The following is a 17,839-nucleotide window of genomic DNA, read 5'->3' on the forward strand; positions in this document are numbered from 1 at the left end:
AAAAAAAACTTACCCAGACGATGGCAACATCCATTTCAGCTGCAGCTGGATGTACACACATTCGGTATATGTATTATTACAGTGTATCCATCTATGTGTGTGTGGGTGTGGGGGGGCTGCCCGTGTGTGATGATTACAAATCTGCTTTCCCTCGACGGATCACACTTGTGAGCAGCATGGCCGTGCCACTGTGAATGTTGATGGACAGCCGGTGCATGTGAGTGAGACCATTTGGTGGTTCGTTTGGTCACGAATAGATTTTACATTTAGATTCAGCAGAACTGAACACAAAAGACACCAAAGCCTATTTTTACAGAGGGAGAAATGGGGTTACGAAGATTTATAATGAATAAACACTGTATTTCTACTATTTAACTATTTTTAATGAAGTTGTTAATAAGCATAAAATGATGGCAATTTACCACCTAATAATGCTTCTAAACAGATCACCTCCTTCAACATCTATTCTTGCTGAAGCTGTTTCCCAACACTTACACTCTATTCAGCACCACATCAATGCCTGTACTCTGCAATCATCCAGTCCAACAGCAGCACACTAATAGCCATCTCAAAAACCATTTTTAGGGCTCCCCAGCTTCACACCAACACTGTAAATCACTGTTGTAAAGGACATGCCTACACCGAAGGAGAGAGCAATTCACGTTAAAACCAGATTTAAGCCTGTCTAATGCGCTAATGAAAAGTGCTGTATTTATATGTAGCCGGTACATGGCAATGTTGTGACATCAGGCCCATCTGTGAATCAGACTAAACCCCTATTGAGAACATTACTGAGCCCCAGGCAGATACACAGAAAGATGGAGAAAGACAGAGGAGTGTGTGAGGGGAGAGATGATCAATGCAAACCATGCCACTTCTTCTGACTGCCACCATCCCTTTCACTCCTCCTTCTACTCCTCTGTGCTGTCTCTCCTGCTCCCACTCCTCCAACTATCTTATATGTCAGGACTCAGGGGTCTAACGCTACACACCGTGCAGCGAAAATCAATGGGGGTGGGCGGGTGGGTTGTGGTAGAGGGGAAGAAATAAGGCCAAGTGGAGGGGCATCACATTTTTGGACGGATTTGTCATGCTCTGCAATCCTGTCCACCTCCACCTTTAGACAGGCAGAAAATCCAAAGTGCAACACCAACGCACATGTATTTCTACCCTTCAGATATCAGTCTCGTGATACAGAACACTAAATATGACGTAAAAACACAAATCCCACATGTACACGGTGACATCCTTTCATGTATCTAAGATTACAAAGATCCCAATTAATTTTGCCATGAATTTAACACCCGACAGACTTATACACTCAAGTATCATAGTATTTTCACTACCCCACCCTTGCCGCCCAGACAGAGAGAGCTTAATATTCAGTCAATGTTGAGTCGGGGCACTAGCATATCTCTCAAGGCTTTGGACAGAGGTGCATGCATAAACAACCTTAACAGACAAATGCACATACACACATGCAGTTCATTTGCAAACATGACCAGCTGTAGGGAATTCCCCTGCATCTTCTGCTCCTCAGATGCTTTCCTCTTGTTCTATAAATCATACAAGCACATTCTCTTCTTTTCTCTGAAATCCCTGGAATCCTCCTCCAAGCAGAAGGCAATAGAAAAGATTTCCCACAACAAATTGTCGTAGGACATCAAAATGCTTGAATAAAGAACCCGACACATGCCTAATTATTTATATTCCCTTCCCTACTGTGTCTACATCATTTTGCCTCTGGCTCTATCAACCATGTACATATTACCTTTTCCCCTCTTTTTACACATTTCTCTAGATTTCCTTGTCTTGTCTGCTCCCCTTGTCATTACTCTCCTTTAAGGCCCCATATATTCTCTCTGTTCTGCTTAAAGGTCAGGAAAACAAAGCTGAAAACGACAGTATTTGATAAATATAAGTATGGAGTTGGATGTTCAAATCAGTAGTAGTGCAAAAACCAAAACAAAAAGCATCCATCCTTGTAGGACTGACCTCCTAAAAGTATCTGTTCACTCTTAGTCATTCAGTTTCCATCGTCTCCATCTACCAGCTTCTGCTCTCAGTCCTTTCCTTTTCCTTCATAAATGTCCTCCTACAGTTACTCCATTCTACTTCTCCCGTTACTTTAGTGTCATCCAACCAATTCAGACCTTCTCTCATGTCTCAAATTCATATAATCCTTTTGCTTACTATCTAATGTCTCCTGTCTCCGCCTCTAATGTGTATGTGAACGTGTATGAACACTCACCTGCCCTTCTGGCATGCGGAGCATAGCCATGCTTTGTCCTTCTTGCTGTAGGTGCAGCAGGTCTTGCAGACGTTGTACTGGCAGTCCAGGCACTGGCGCTTGGGGTTGAGCAGAAAGGTGAAGGGCGTGCAGCAGCGGATGCAGCAGTGCTCGTTGAAACGGTGCTGCTTGGAGAGGATGGAGCATCTGCTGCCTTCCTCCGCCAGCTCCTGCTTCAACTCACTGAAACAGAGAGAGAGAGAGAGAGAGAGAGAGAGAGAGAGAGAGAGAGAGAGAGAGAGAGAGAGAGAGAGAGAGAGAGAGAGAGACGCGAGAGAGAGAGAGAGAGGGGACAAGAGGGGGAGGGGAAGAGAGTGAGAGGGTGGTGAGTGTCTGGTTAAGAGGTAGAAACGTGAAAACAGCGCAGGGCGGCAATGCGGAATAATTGAAGAAGCTGTGGCAAATTAAACATTAAAAAGGACGGAGGGGGACATTAAAAGAAGAATGGGGGAGGGCAGGGTCATAGGTTCGGTGGAAGCACTTGCCCACTGCCTGTTTGTCTTTTCCCACTCTCGCTCTCCTACACTGATTCTGTGGAATTAACGTGATGGCTGACATTTCAATTTGGGAGGATCTGTCATGCCTTGTTTGCTCACATCAGTCAAAACACAGCTGAGAAAAGCACGGCATGCACGCCTTCTTCTTCAGGCTCCTATAAAACAGCATTGTATCTTTGTTAATTAAAGGATTAAGAGGATGAGAATAATGACAACAAACTGACAGACATGGCACTAAGGTAAAGGTCAATTGCTGAGATCTCACTAGCAACACACACAAACCAGCTTGAGAGAAAAACAGCATTAACATCTTTACTCCTCGCTTTTGTGGAGCGATGTTTGGGCTCCAGTCCAGAAATGGCAGTTTAAATCTACAACAATGAAGCACTAAAAAGCAGCTCGGTCTCCCTGCACCTCTTAACGCCTCAGAGAATAGTTCAGGCTAATGAACTATTAAGATTATAGAGTCAAATAATTGACTGAAACTTCAAAATCAAACAAAATCAATAGTCACAGCTGACGGTGACAGTCTACAACTGCAACACTTTATACAAATTCACCAATATTTAGCTTTTCACATTTACAGTGAATATGATGAAAAGACAGTACGGGCTCGTATCAATAGTGTTTTAACTACAAAAGCAGTTTTGCTATCAACAGCCTGTTTCACATAAATTATGTACATGGGTTTTTCCTCTGTAGGATTTGTGCTGACTGGGTAATGTGCCATACAGTAGAGGCAGAGGCTCCAATATATTATGTAATGTTTTGCATTTAATATCATAAACCCATCATATTCAGCACGTATTGCATTTGTGTCAATTACATTCTAAATAATACACACTGATGTCAATAACACATTTACCCATGTTTACACTATCAGCTGTCATTAGGCGTGAACGAAGGCCGGGATGCAGAGATCAAGGTGCTGCTGCCGGGAAGGTGTGAAAGTGAGTTCAGCTCGAATGGCCAGTAAGTAAATTATTAAATCTGCTCTTCTATATGCTAAACACAGCCAGGTTACAGCCTCTAGTGCCTTGTCTGAATCTTAAGATGCGCATACTCACATAGCATGATGATGAACGCGGGTTACATGTAAAACAGAAACACAAGGAAAACAAGCCAACTCCCACATATTTAAACACAGTTATATGTGCAACAGACACATGAAATAGACAGCTGCTTGTGTATCAACGAGGTGTTCCTACCTCAAGTAAACCAGCAAATTGCAATATGCTGAATGTAGCAGAATGTGCATTTCCTGTGTGTAATATTGTATGTGTATATGGGTCTGTGGAGCCAGCAGGGGCACTGCAATCTCCCATTTCCCTAAGTTATTAACGCTGCTCTTCAAATGGAACCTGCGTTGCTTCACTGATTGCTTTTCATATGCATCATTAGAAGCAGCACATTAACAAGATGAACAAACCATTTGATATACAGTGTCATGTGAGAGTGGGTGGGTTGTGCGTGGGAGGGCCGAGGGGCAGTAGTTTGCATTTGCATAGACACACGCACACACACACACACACACACACACTTATGTACCATGACAATTAAGAGGCTTCATACTCTGCATATGTATGCAAGATCACAGCTACTGGAATATAGTGGCCCCAGTCAAGTTAATGCAATTTAATTTACCCTTCAAGCAACACCGATAAAAGAGTCTTCCTGTCTGAGCTGCAGCATCTGGTTCACAAAAGGGCCAAAACATACACCCACCAAAGAAGAGAGTAAGCCAAAGACCACATGCAGCAAACGTTTCTGTCTTAATAACTGGAAGGAACCATTGCCTGAAAATCATTTCCTTCACTTTTGATTAGGATCAGCATCCATTTTCTCTCTCTGTGTCTGCAATATGGGTTTATTCGAAAGCACAGTTAGATGATGGCCAGCTCTAGTCGTTTAATTAAATAAGTGGGCAAATGTACACATATATCTAAGGACAAAAGGGATTGGTCATGTCTAGTGTCCCTTGGAATTACCTCACATCTCTGTTAATGAGACATGAAATTTTTTTCTCATCTGGCAGCAAAGCCTGTAGATACATGTGGGTCATCCAGGTGCCAGCAAGGTACAATTAGCTCATAAGAAATAACATTAGTCAGTATAATTAGCAAAGTGGGTGAGTTACAGACATTTGCAATGCAATCTGAAAGATAGATGATGGTTACACTAATAATACTTAGCATTTAACACTCAACTGGACAGAGCTAATGTTGTAGAAACAAAAGAATCTATGGCTTAAGGATTCATTAACTGCTACTAAAAGCTTCCCTTTTAAAGGGCTTTCTCTTTGAGTTTTTCCTTAACTCATGTGCGGGTCCAAGGACATGTGTTGTTGTATTCTGTACAAACTCTATGATATCTGTGATAAGTGCTTAAGGAGCTAAATGGATCTTGAAATTATATTGTTTTTATTAACCAAGAGTCCAGCTGGTTAGTATTGGATATAAACGAGCAAAGTTCATAAGAATGGAATAAATCATTAAAAGGGATGACATATTTATATTCCTCATACACAAATGTGTTTATTTGTATAACATCGCAGCAGTGTGTCCTGTCCTATAGTTAGAGCGTGTTCTGCTGAATCAGTATTCAATTCTAAATGGAAACCAGCAGCCAAGAAACTCTTACTCACACACACACATACACACACACACCCTCATTAAGCCTGCTGTTGTCTTATGGCACCAGCTTATCAGGTGATTCACATATTAATTAATAATGAAATTTAACTCATTAACCTTTACATTTTCATCTTCCAAGGTCAGTCTTTCAATTAAATAAATCTGTTGAAGAGATTAAATTGACATCTGTTAAAATAGTTTCGAAATGCGTGACCATACAGAGGATTTTTCTGCCAATTATTTAGTGGAATACGATGAATAGGTTTGAAAAAGTATCTAAACAAATAGTCACAAAATCATGTAAAATACTGTATCAATTAAGTTACAATGATATGAAGGAGAGTCCAGAAACAAATTCTCCAACTGGAAAAGATATAAACATCTTTATTTCTACAGTATGCAGTTCAGAATCACCTATTCATTTTGTGAATATCTGCAATTTGGACAAAAAGGGAAAGTGAAGATAATGACAAACTGGAGCTAAATCTCCTTTCAGCAACAGATCAAAGCCAATTTGCTCTGCTCTTCGTCTGCTAAATGCTTTGCAAGAATCCAGTGCAAGGTCGACTCCAAGGTTGACAAAGGAATTTTAAAAACATGAAAAAAGCTATGCAGATCGTGACCAAGTACATCAGCTTTATTGGGTAACCAGCTCTGGCGTGGCACCTCATGGAATTTACTAAGTTCATTAAACCATTAATTACTCAGGCTTCGCATGACTGTCAACATGATCAATTGCAGTAGCGTTGGACAAATTACAAACCACCAAAAAGCTCTGTGCATGCTGAAAGTTTACAAGAAAGCAAACTTCTGAATTTAAAACTATTGATTATACAAATAGTTGACTGCAGTCTATGCGTCAGGGGTACAGGAACAGACCACATGGGCTGAATACCAAAACATTTTTAATTATCTAATGATATGCAGTTTACTTCAGACAGACTGTCATTCCTGGCATATTGTTTGTGCTGCAGATCTATTAACTTTGTACTCTTTCCTGTCTCGTTTTCATTATTTCTGCCCTGCTTTCCATTCTGACTCTGTGTGTATATGTGTGTGTGTGTGTGTGTGTGTGTGTGTGTGTGTGTGTGTGTGTGTGTGTGTGTGTGTGTGTCTGCTAGCCAGCTACAGTTATTTATCAGACACCTCTCATTTATCCTTCTCCTTATTGCACATAACTCTGCCATCTGACAAACAGACGAGATTATTCTTAAGTTTCCATTTAAAGTTGAAATATGTTATGTCCAGATTTGTAATTAGGATAAGGGGATTTTGAGGTTCACTCTAACGACAAAGAACTGTAGTTTTTTTCCCCTCAATGATCTATCACCCTCTTAGCAACTGTCCTCTTGCTCAGTGCTCACGAGTTATAGCTCTCAAAACTGATGCCAATATACAACTGAAATGCAATGTGATGAATCTTCTCCATAAACAATAAACAACCATACCATACAACCAACCATCTACCATAAACAATGTAATTTTATGCTAATTAGATCTGTATTTATAGAAACCAATTTAATCTTCTGGATTGTTTACTGTGTATATTGGTTTACTAAGAGATGGGTGTATGAGTGTGTGGTTTTATTACATGTAACAGTGCGATCTACCAATTGTGACAGATTAAATCAACCATTTTTATAACAAAATAACTAGGCATAACACAATTGCCATTTCTAAAATCCCTCATTCATTCATTCATTCAAAAATCATGGCCTATGACTCAGATCTACATTTGTTTTTACATACACTTGTAGGTGTTCTCCCTCTCTCTCTCTCTCTCTCTCTCTCTATAACAAACAAATAACAGGAGGACTTCATCTGGATTAGTTTTTCAGTTTTAATGATTTCATCAGGTTGGTCACAATACAGAGGTTGTAGTCTTGGTCAACTAAATGTGGGGGTGAGAGGAGGGCAGGAAAGTAGCTCAGTGCATTGGGGGTTGGGTCCCCCAGCAGTCTGACCCTATAGCAGCTTGACTATAACTAACTATAATCTCTAACAAAGAGGAAGGTTTTAAGCCTAAACTTAAAAGTAGAGAGGGTGTCTGCTTGCCAAATCTGGGATGGGAGCTGGTTCCAAATGCTCTGCCTCCCATTCTACCTTTGGAAATTAGACATGCATTCTGAGATTGAAGTGGTCCACTGGGATGATATGGAACTATGAGGTCTTTTATATATGATGGAGCTTGACCGTTTAGAGCTTTATATGTAAGAAACAGGGTTTTAAGGGAAAATCAATCAGAGCCACAGCACAAACATTGGCCATAGCCAGTACAACCATTTGGAATGTCCTGAAGAAGAAGACCAAGGGAAACAACAGCTGACGACAGAAACTGTAAAGAAAGACACTAAAACAACTGTTAGTGACAACAGCAACAACCCACACAGGGCAGGAGTGAAGGTATCACAATCTACTGTTAGCAGAAGACTTAAGGGTTACACCAGAAGATGCAAATGTCAAGTCATTAGCAAGAAAAATAGGAAGGCCAGGTGGGAATTAGCCAAAAAGTACAGAGATGAGCCTCAAACATTCTGGAACAAAATTTTATGGAATAATGAGACCAAGATGAACCTTTACCAAAATGATGGACAGGCTAAAGTTTGGAGGAAGAAAGGATCTTCTCATGATCCCACACATGCAAGCTCATCTGTGAAACACAGTGGAAGGCTTGGCTTCTTTTAATGTCATGGCTTGGGCTTGCATGGATTCTTCTGAGATGGGATCATTAATCTTCATTGATGATGTAACACAGGCAGCAAAATGAACTCAGACGTCTACAGAAACATTGTGGTTGCCAATTTATAGAAAAATGCAACCAAACTGATCGGGAGATCCTTCATCATGCAGCAAGATAATGACCCAAAACACACGGCCAGACAAAGGAGGTCATCAGGGGCAAAAGGTATAAAGTTTTATACTGGCCAAGTCAATCTCTTTCTATAACTACGGTTTAAGGCAGTCTGCTTCTTTCTGGCAGTGAGAGAGTGATAGCTGTCATACAAACCATTAACTATATCATGAAAAGAGAGGATATTTCTAGGAATGCATTTAGCTTAAGTCACAATTAATTACCAAGTAAGGATAATCAGACTAATGATCATTACTATAAAACTTTATTAGCATCTTCAAATTAAATCTTGATTTCTTAATGCAGTTACTGTTTTGTAACAAATAACTCATGGTAATTCATTACTGAGCAGATAGTAAGGGACAGTTATTAAAGTCTGAAAGGGCATAAATCAAAGTCTATTTAAAAGTCACACCAGGTGTTGTTGAAGCTGATCACACTGCACATGGATTTTGTACAACACAAGAACATAACAGCACTCAAACAGTGGCTAGAGAATGCACAGGTTGACATGTAGGGGATATAGTTTTGCCATTTCTAGTATATGATGGTCATGCTGTTGTGACAGTAACCCAGTGTTAGTACAGCTGAGAATCTTGAGGAGCATGAACATAGAATCCACCCAGACGTCTTTGATCAGTGCTTTGATCCTCCTGCAGCTGTGGAAACCCACAACACAAGCATTGACGGCTTCCCGTCAGACCAGTAAATCACACAGTCCCATAACAGAGGGATGTGGGAGCACAGCTGGCTAATGGGAGTGTGTGTGTGCGGAATGTCAGTGTATGCGTGTTCATATTTATTGATCTGGGTTGATGTGCATATTAATGAGTACAGTAGCTAAATGTCTTCTGTAATTGTGAATTGATCGAGAGCTTTTTTGAGAGCTTAAAGCAGGTGGGCAATTTCAAGTGTAGGGAGGATTCTGCATAGCTCTTTGTGTGAGTATGTGTGTGACCTCAGTAACATTTCCTGTTGTTAGTCAAGTTGAAGTGACATATTAAGAAACTCTGTTGGCGTGTATTTGCCTGTAAGTTCATGTTATGTGTGCATACATGCATTTCCCTCTTTATATACCCTGTGTGCATTAGAGCTGCAAAAGCTTTTGATCTGCTCCAGGGTAAAAATAAAATGAGACCAGATTAAATTTTGCCTCAAATGATGTGCAAAATTTGCATTTGGACCCCAACTGGGTGAAGCTGCAGAGCTGCACAGTTTATCCAACACGAATGCCAGATCCAAGAGCGAGCAAAGACAACCACTTTCTCAACTTAGTCTCTTCTGCAATGCAGTGACAAACAGGCATATGAGTCATACATTTCAGTATAGAGGTTTTCTGGCAATGGGTGAATGGATTTGTTGAAGGGCTGTTGATTGAGTCCAGGTGTAGTGAGGCTAGTGAGCTTAGATGAAATAATACAATTTGTAGGTAAATGGATCCTCCTCATCTCCAAGGATATCAATTTTAAATCATTTAAACCGATAAACGAATAACCCACTCAGCAGTGAACAACAGGCAGGCTCTGTAACATTTGATTAAAATGGTTAAAAATGTAATCTCAAAAATCTATTTGCATACCTTTTTGTATTTCACAGTTCAAGTTTTTGACAACCACTGTACATCAGAACGTATCCAGCAATGGTTACAGCCAACTCCAGATAATTAATATTTATGGTAACAGAGGAGTTCTGAGATTCAGCAACAAGGTCATTTTCTTTGACCAGTGCCAAATCAAAAGAGCTGAAAGAGCTCAAATTCAAAAGGGCCTTCAAAATTATCTGTAAAAATGTAATCACTGCAGCTTGTTGTTATCTTTCCCCCAACGCCTTACTCCATTATGTGCTGCTCATTATTCACTCTAAACACTCTGGGATTCTGCAGTTTATCCTAGTTTTTGGAGCAGGAATGATAGTTATTAAAAGTGTTATTTAATGAAAATATATCCCATGAGATTAAAAATGCCATTTAGGAGTAATACCTGACCAAAAGAGCAGCACCCTAACACCATAAGATGAAGCACAGACTTGCAGAATTCGAAAGTAGATTAAAATATTAATTAATCTGCAAAAACATGATATCATGAATAGATTTTCTTCACATAATCCCAAAGGGAGTACTGTATGTAATGAAGAGACAGAATTGTACCTTTGGGTAATCATTAAATTAACTTGACTCTGCCTATTTTATGATCTTTTATTGTTATATTTAAACAAGCTATAGGCTGTTCTCTGTGACCCAAGGGGAACAGAAAAAAGTCCTCAGACTGCAAATGAAACTTCCACCTAGTGCAAAGATTCCTATTTTAGCAACCATGTAAATCTGTTCAAAATGTTCAAAGCAATCCATGCAAAGGATGAGATATTTCAGTCTGGATCAAAGTGATGGACCAACTTTGCCATTCAGCCAGTCTGCTTGTGTGGCTACAAGGTATACATTTTTGATTCCTGAATGCCCTACTATTGGTCATGAATTTTTTTTTTTTTATTATCTATTTTACCATAATCAAAAAGAAGTTTTAAACATAGGGCCCCAACTTTTTTTGTATTCTGTGGCGACTGTGTCTAATTTACACAGCATAAATTATAAATAACGTTTATTTTTCAATGGTGGTCTTAGATGGTTTATTCATCTCAGCATGAATAAAGAGACCGTACAGTTCTTTTCTCTCTGTTCTGCTGCTGCTGCTGCTTCTCTGTCTCTTTCTCTCATCTTCACTATATACTTCATAACTAGCACAGGGGTTTTATATGCTTTTTATGCACAATATGTCTTCTCTTTCTTTTGGACCACCTTCCTATTATTCTGCAGACAGTGTATGAGAAGCTCAAGGTGACCACAGCAGAGCACAATGTGAAGCTGTTGGTGGTGCCACTCTCTCTCACTTGAAATTAAAAAAAAGATTGTTCACAAACCCATACACATACATAAACTGAGATCCCTCATACCACCAGAGCTGGAATAAAAATCCCAGAAATAAACCATTAATCTTAATGTCAGAGCAGACTCATCCTTAAGCGTATCAGTGTACTGCTAATTCTATTCCTGTATAACATGATTATATACACAATACATTCCTTGAATCCTAAACAACTGTGTGCGAATACAGTAAAGCACATTTTTGTGTTTGAATTCCCTGCGACCGAAGGATACCATCCATGCACAGACTCATACTGAATGTGTATAGGAGCAATGTCTGAGGTGGGAGTTTGTCCTCAAGAACCAGGAAATAGAGGCACCCACCATCCTTGCTGCACTCCTTGGTGAATTTTTCCACAGGGTCTCATTCTTGCAGCCTCACCAAGCACATATAAAAAGCTTCTGTATCTTTTCACATTCAACACAACAGCCCTGCAGGCCTTCTAGCCTGTTGATCAAAGAGGCATAAATGCTTACATGCCTCAAAAAGCAAAAAGGAAGTCGCATACGCAGGCATGTAAGCGGGGATGAAAGATAAATGGGGACATATACAAGATTCTTTGTGTTCACTTATACTACATATGATGCAAGCAGATGAAGTTACTTAACATTATATACGAGAACTAAAGTCATGTATGTCATTCACAGAAGCATATTAAATTACCTTACTTCATAAGCATTCCTGACAAGCTTCTCAGACAGGTGATGGATTAGATCTGCAGAGATTTCAGAGATTTTCACAACACTCAGTGCTGTAATCGCTTGGATTAGTATAATCAGATTTTAATTTTAGCACCCATACTCACTTTTGGCTCTTACAGAGTAATAAAGTCATCCAAGCATATGCATATACTATACTGGGATTGCTAATGTTGATTCTGCCAAAGCATTCTAGTGTGGAGATTAAACACAGCTTTACAGCAAAGTAACAGCAATTATTAATGGATATATGCAGGAGAATAATCAATTACACACAGCTTCCAGGCAGATTATAAAGCTAGCAGTGGTTTAACGTAACGTCACGCTCACTATTAACTTTTTCCTTTCACTTCCTTACTTTTTTCTTTTGCCCTTTTTTATGTCTTCTCTGTCATCTATCCTTCTGCACCTGAGCACTTACTTTTCCTGATTTGTGATTTTCTGATGCCCTTTTAAACCTGCAATCCCATCAATCCAAGCCTATAAGAGCAAAAGTTTTAAATTATACACTCCACATAGATTACTGTACTTCAGACAGAGCTCTCAATAGTGTGAGGTTTCAGTTTCTTTACCCCTCCCCTTTGCCCATCTCCTCTCCTTTCTGTCAGCCCTGAGCTAAAATGAAGCCTTGGGGTGATGAGGAAACCTCTCTCTGAGCCAGCTTTGACTGGCAACGATTATCCAACAGGCCAATAAATTCAAAGAGAGGAATAAATTTGACCCACCCTTCACTGCATGAATGAGTGAACATTTTCTAAAGCGGGGGGGAGGGGGGGTTGCACAAGAATGTCCTGTGAGTCAAGACTGGATGGGGAAATTCTGCAAAGCTGTATATCTTAACTACTTTCTATAAAGAGGATTGAATATTGAACCTCACAGATTTGTTTAAAGGCTAAAACCTAAGCCACAGATACAACTAATAAGAAAGATTAAAGTCAAAAAGCTAAAATAAAAAAAAGCCAAAAATGCTTTTTGTGAGTCCTAATCCACTGTGAAAGTAGTATAGTTTTCTGCTCAACTGTAAGAGTTGAGCAGAAAACTACTCTTACTACTCTTACCTCATTTAATCCACACCGCAATCCTAGTCACTCACCTCAAACACTCTGCTGAAGCTCCCTCCTGTCACTTCTCCTCCCATTCATCCTTTCATTCTATTCCTGCCGCTGTATCTCAGATTAGCAGCTGCGGCCCTCATAAGCCACAGTAACAAGCCCAGATTGTTCTTTCATCAGCTGCATAATCTCCATTCACACAGGAAAGTTAAATCAAACGAGCCAAGAATGCAGCTTACTCTGAAACCCCCTCAAAGACATGCCAAGTTAGGAAGAATATGAGAGCTGGGGGGGGGGGGGGGGGGGGGCGACAACTACCATCCACACACCAAAAATCTGTGAATGGATCAGTGACCAAAAGTCAGTGTCTAGTAAGGAAGCAATTACTGTAAAACATCAGTCCCATCTGCTTGTTCTTTCATTTGCTTTCTCAAAAGTAAACACTTGGTTGTTAAACCTAAAAAGTGTGGCATCTTCAAAAAATAAAATAAAATAAAATAAAAACTTCATTTTCATATTTAAAGCATGCATTTTTTAAAATTTAATATTTCTTAATCATTTGCATCAACACCTTATGACCCTTTATCCCACTATTTATTGATACAGTAAGATCAACTGGAGCTGTTCCACACAATACGCTGTGCGTTAAAGTTGTCTACAAATGCCAGGTATGCATGTGCTGTGCATTAGGAGGCCTGGGATAACCGCCAGGGAATGAACGGCTATTTATGTGGCAACAAATACGCAGAGCTAGAGAAGAGCATCGTTCACCGAATTCCCCTGTGATCAGAGAAGAGCTGCATGCTGGGAAAAAGAGCCATGAACAAAGAGAAGACAGACTGGGATGAATAATTAGGGCCACATCAACTAGAAGTTGGAGTTATTCTTGGGGGATGCCAATTCAATTACATGGAAAGGAGGGGGGCTTGTCTGTGGGTCTGACATAATGGGAGCCCAAACCTCTCATACTGACTGAGGTGTTCTTGGGTCCATGGAGAGCAGCTTTTGTCAAAGGTGATTTGGGAAAAGGGAAGGCAGAATACGGTATTGAATAAAGAGGACAAGCTATTGATTGCAGCCTCACAAAGAAGACGATTTGTAAGTGCATGACACTTTTTATTTGAGCACCACAACTGCTAATGACAAAGACAAGAGAAGTAGCACATTTTATTAGTGCCAAGTCCAAGACTAAATCCAACAATGGTTTACTTGCAAATGAGTGATTTGGAAAGAACACTGAATGAATAGTCAGAAAACTAGTCAGAAAGCTTTAAAAGAGTACTTTTTTAAAAGAACATAATAAGTTACAAGAAAAAGTCAAACAAAAACAAATGACAATGTAATATATAGCAAATGACTGCAGCCCTGTTTGCTATGTGCACTGATCCATTAGTAAACAAATACAGCTAATGCGGTTTGCATGCTTGAAAGAGGCATGTTGGGTTTAAGATAATGTAACAGTGTAGGTGGCAAATCAATAGTCATCACAAGGGTAACACATATTGTACTGTACATATGAGCTTCTATGTATTTACAGGCCAATAATACTTAAAATACACAAAATATACTATGAAAAGCTCTTTATTTAATTTTTATACCCTATTTCCAACTACAATTACAAAAAAGCTGGGAAGATGTAAAAATATAAATTAAAAACAGAATGCAATGATTTACAAATCTCTTCAACCCATGTTTTATTCACAATATAACATAAACAACATGTCAAATGTTAAAACAGAGAAAGTTTACCATTTCATGGAAAATATTAGCTCAACTGGAATTTGATGGCAGCAACACATCTCATAAATGTTGGAAGAGAGGCAACAAAAGGCTGGAAACGTATTTGCAGTAAATTAATAAACAAGGAGCATTCGACAACTAATGCAGAAGGTTAATTGGCAACAGGTCATTAACATGACTGGGTATAAAAGGAGAATTTATGTTAAGATGGGCAGAGGTTCACCAATCTGCAGCAAAAAATCGTAGAACAATTTTAGAAAAATGTTTCTCATTGAAAAATTGCTAAGACTTTGAAAATCCCCCCAGCTACTGCATATAATATAATCAAAAGCTTCAGAGAATCAGGAGGAATGTCTGTGCGCAAGGGACGAAGTTGAAGGTCAAAGCTGGATGCATGTGATCTTCGGGCCCTCGGGCGGCACTGCATTAAAAAAAAAAAAGGCATGATTCTATACTTGATATGTGAACACGATCCAGAAACGGTTCTGTGTTCTCTGGGCCAAAGCTCATTTAAAATGGTCTGAGGCTAAATGGAAAACTATTCTATGGTCAGATTATTCAAAATTTGAAATTCTTTTTGGAAACCGTTGATGCCCAGTTCTGTAGACTAAAGAGGAGAGGGACCATCCAGCTTGTTATCAGTGGACAGTTCAAAACCCTGCACCTCTGATGGTATGGGAGGTGCATTAGTGCCTATTGCGTGGGCAGCTTACGCATTTGGAAAAACACCATCAATGCTGAAAAGTACATAGAGGTTTTAGAACAACATATGCTCCCATCCAGATAATGTCTCTTTGCGGGAAGACCACGCATATTTCAGCAAGACAATGGTCTGGACTGCAGGCAGGCCAGTCCAGCACCTGGACCTGTCTCCTGCAAAGCCATGTTTTTTGGGATGGATGCCGTGTGTTAAACCACACACGGCATCCATCCCAAAAAACATGGCTTTCCTCCTTCCTTTCACAAGTAGAAAACATTTGGCGCATCATAGAACAAATGATCCGGCAACAAAGGCCCAGGACTGTTGAGTATCTAGAAACCTGCATCAGACAAGAATGGGACAACATTCCTCCCCTAAAACTCCAGCAACTGGTCTCCTCACTTCCCAGACATTTACAGAAAGTTGTTAAAAGTAGAGGGGATGCTACACAATGGTAAACATCACCCTGTTCCAACATTTCTGAGATGTTTTCATCAAATTCAAAATGAGCTAGTATTTCCCATGAAATCGTAAAATGTCTCAGTTTCAACATCTGATAAGTTGTTTATGTTCTATGGGGAATGAAATATGGGTGGATGAGATTTGCAAATCATTGAAGTCTGTTTTTATTTACGTTTTCTAAAGTGTGCCACCTATTTTGGAATAAAGGGTTGTAAGAAAAATTAACACAACACAAAACAGTGCTTTGATGGGATTTACACTCGACCTAGAACAAAGCCTTGATACTGTGTATACTGTACATAGATAAGAAAGAGAATATTAAGAACTACAACTTAACTACAACATATTTTAACCAACAGAAGGTTGAAAGAAGTGGAAGTGCTTTGGTACATTTGCAGATTGAACTAAAGTTAGAATACAATTAAATTACATTTACAACCCTCAGTTCATGACAGTGTGAACTAGTACACTGGCGTTATGTGATAAACATTTTTTTTAATCACAGTCAATTTTCATCCTACCGAAATGGATTCAACCTTAAAAGTGTCCTTAGAACAAAAAAATCACTCTTAAATACAATTGCCTCAGCTTGAACAAACACACACACACACACACACACACACAATACTCAATGCTATGTTGACAGCTTACACCACAAGGAGTCCAAACCCCACCATGGACTTGTCCTTTCCAGGGACAGAGATTTATTTCTAGAGCTTTTTTTTCTGAAGGCATCCTCACCAATAGGCTTTTTTAATTTTAGAAGTCTGCAGACGTCTGCGCGTAATTTTGCAGTTACACAACAACTGAAACAGAGGTAGTGATGTTTAACAAACCATGCACTCTCGTTCACACAAAGTGTGAGGAAACAACAAACAAACAGGAAACAATTACACCATACACGGTTTTGAAATTTAGAGAAAGAGAAAACAGGGAAAAGCTTTAAGAAACTTCCCTCCCTTTGCCCTTGCTTCGGTCACCTTGAGTTTCTTGTTGCAGTTGAGTTAGAGGGAAACAAAGTGAGGAGAAAACTGAGTGAGGCAAAGCTATATATCAGAGCTGGACAGGTGTAGCAGAGGTAGAGGTTGAATGACCAGGATTGCCAGGTTGATTTCTACTACATGAAAGGCGGCTCAGAAGTGTTTTGCCCCTGTCATTACTTCATTTTAACTCCTCATAGTGGCCCTAGGAGGTAAACTGCTTCAGTGGATAATAGCAAAAACGCTTGTCAGCTTCCAGCACGAGTCACCATTGATTTATAAGTCAGGGTAGGAATTGCTTCTACTCATACTGAAATTACATTTGTCAGACTTTACAGTACGTTACTGGGTTATTTACTGCATTACATGCATGTTCTTTTCCTTCACTCTTTGTTCAAGTTAACAGTGTTCTTCCATCCTCTGTATGTCAAAAAATGGTTGAAATATACCTAAAAAGTATATTAACATTTTGGTTGCTTAAGACCCAAGTGCGTTTAGACTGATCAGGCCTTGATTTTGCTGCGTCATTAAGTGGACTGAGGGGATCCTGCCTGCAGCTCTAGATCTTGTCCCCTGGCTATAGTCATCACTTCAATAACTAATTTTAATAAAGTAACACACCCCAATTACAAGTGAAGCCAAGATCCGATACAGCCCTGACTCTCCATCAATCTTCCTTCTTAGGTAACCTGAACATGACTCATAGGTCACTGTGCTGAGCAGACAGATAGCTGCATAGCTTCTCACCACTATGCAACGGAATAATACCAATGTAAATTCTTCTTTTATTAACAGTCTCACACTCCATTCACACTGATGTGGCATGTCTCTGCTGAGTTCCAATGCTGGCAGATTAGAGACTTGGATGGCAGTCTACTCTGGTCTGCATGCAAGGGCACGCTGTGTGTTTACTTCACTATCAGCGAGTGTCAACCTTCACAACCCCAACTCTCAACTGAACAGACAGCCTCGATGGCAGCCATTTATCTCCCCATCTGATTGCCATCAGCTGTTTCCC

General features: G+C 39.8%; 1 protein-coding gene across 6 annotated transcripts in view; it reads right to left on the reverse strand.

Annotated features, from left to right (window-relative positions):
• myripb (myosin VIIA and Rab interacting protein b) overlaps nt 1-17,839 on the reverse strand; it is an 85,568-nt gene that overhangs the window by 38,193 nt on the left and 29,536 nt on the right. For all 6 annotated transcript variants that reach the window (XM_067486700.1, XM_067486697.1, XM_067486695.1 and 3 more), the window contains exon 3: nt 2,252-2,473. In XM_067486700.1, coding sequence (XP_067342801.1) covers nt 2,252-2,473 — 222 coding nt within the window. The remainder of the gene's footprint in view (nt 1-2,251; nt 2,474-17,839) is intronic.

Source organism: Channa argus, chromosome 19 (genome assembly GCF_033026475.1).
Source record: "Channa argus isolate prfri chromosome 19, Channa argus male v1.0, whole genome shotgun sequence".
NCBI lineage: Eukaryota > Metazoa > Chordata > Actinopteri > Anabantiformes > Channidae > Channa > Channa argus.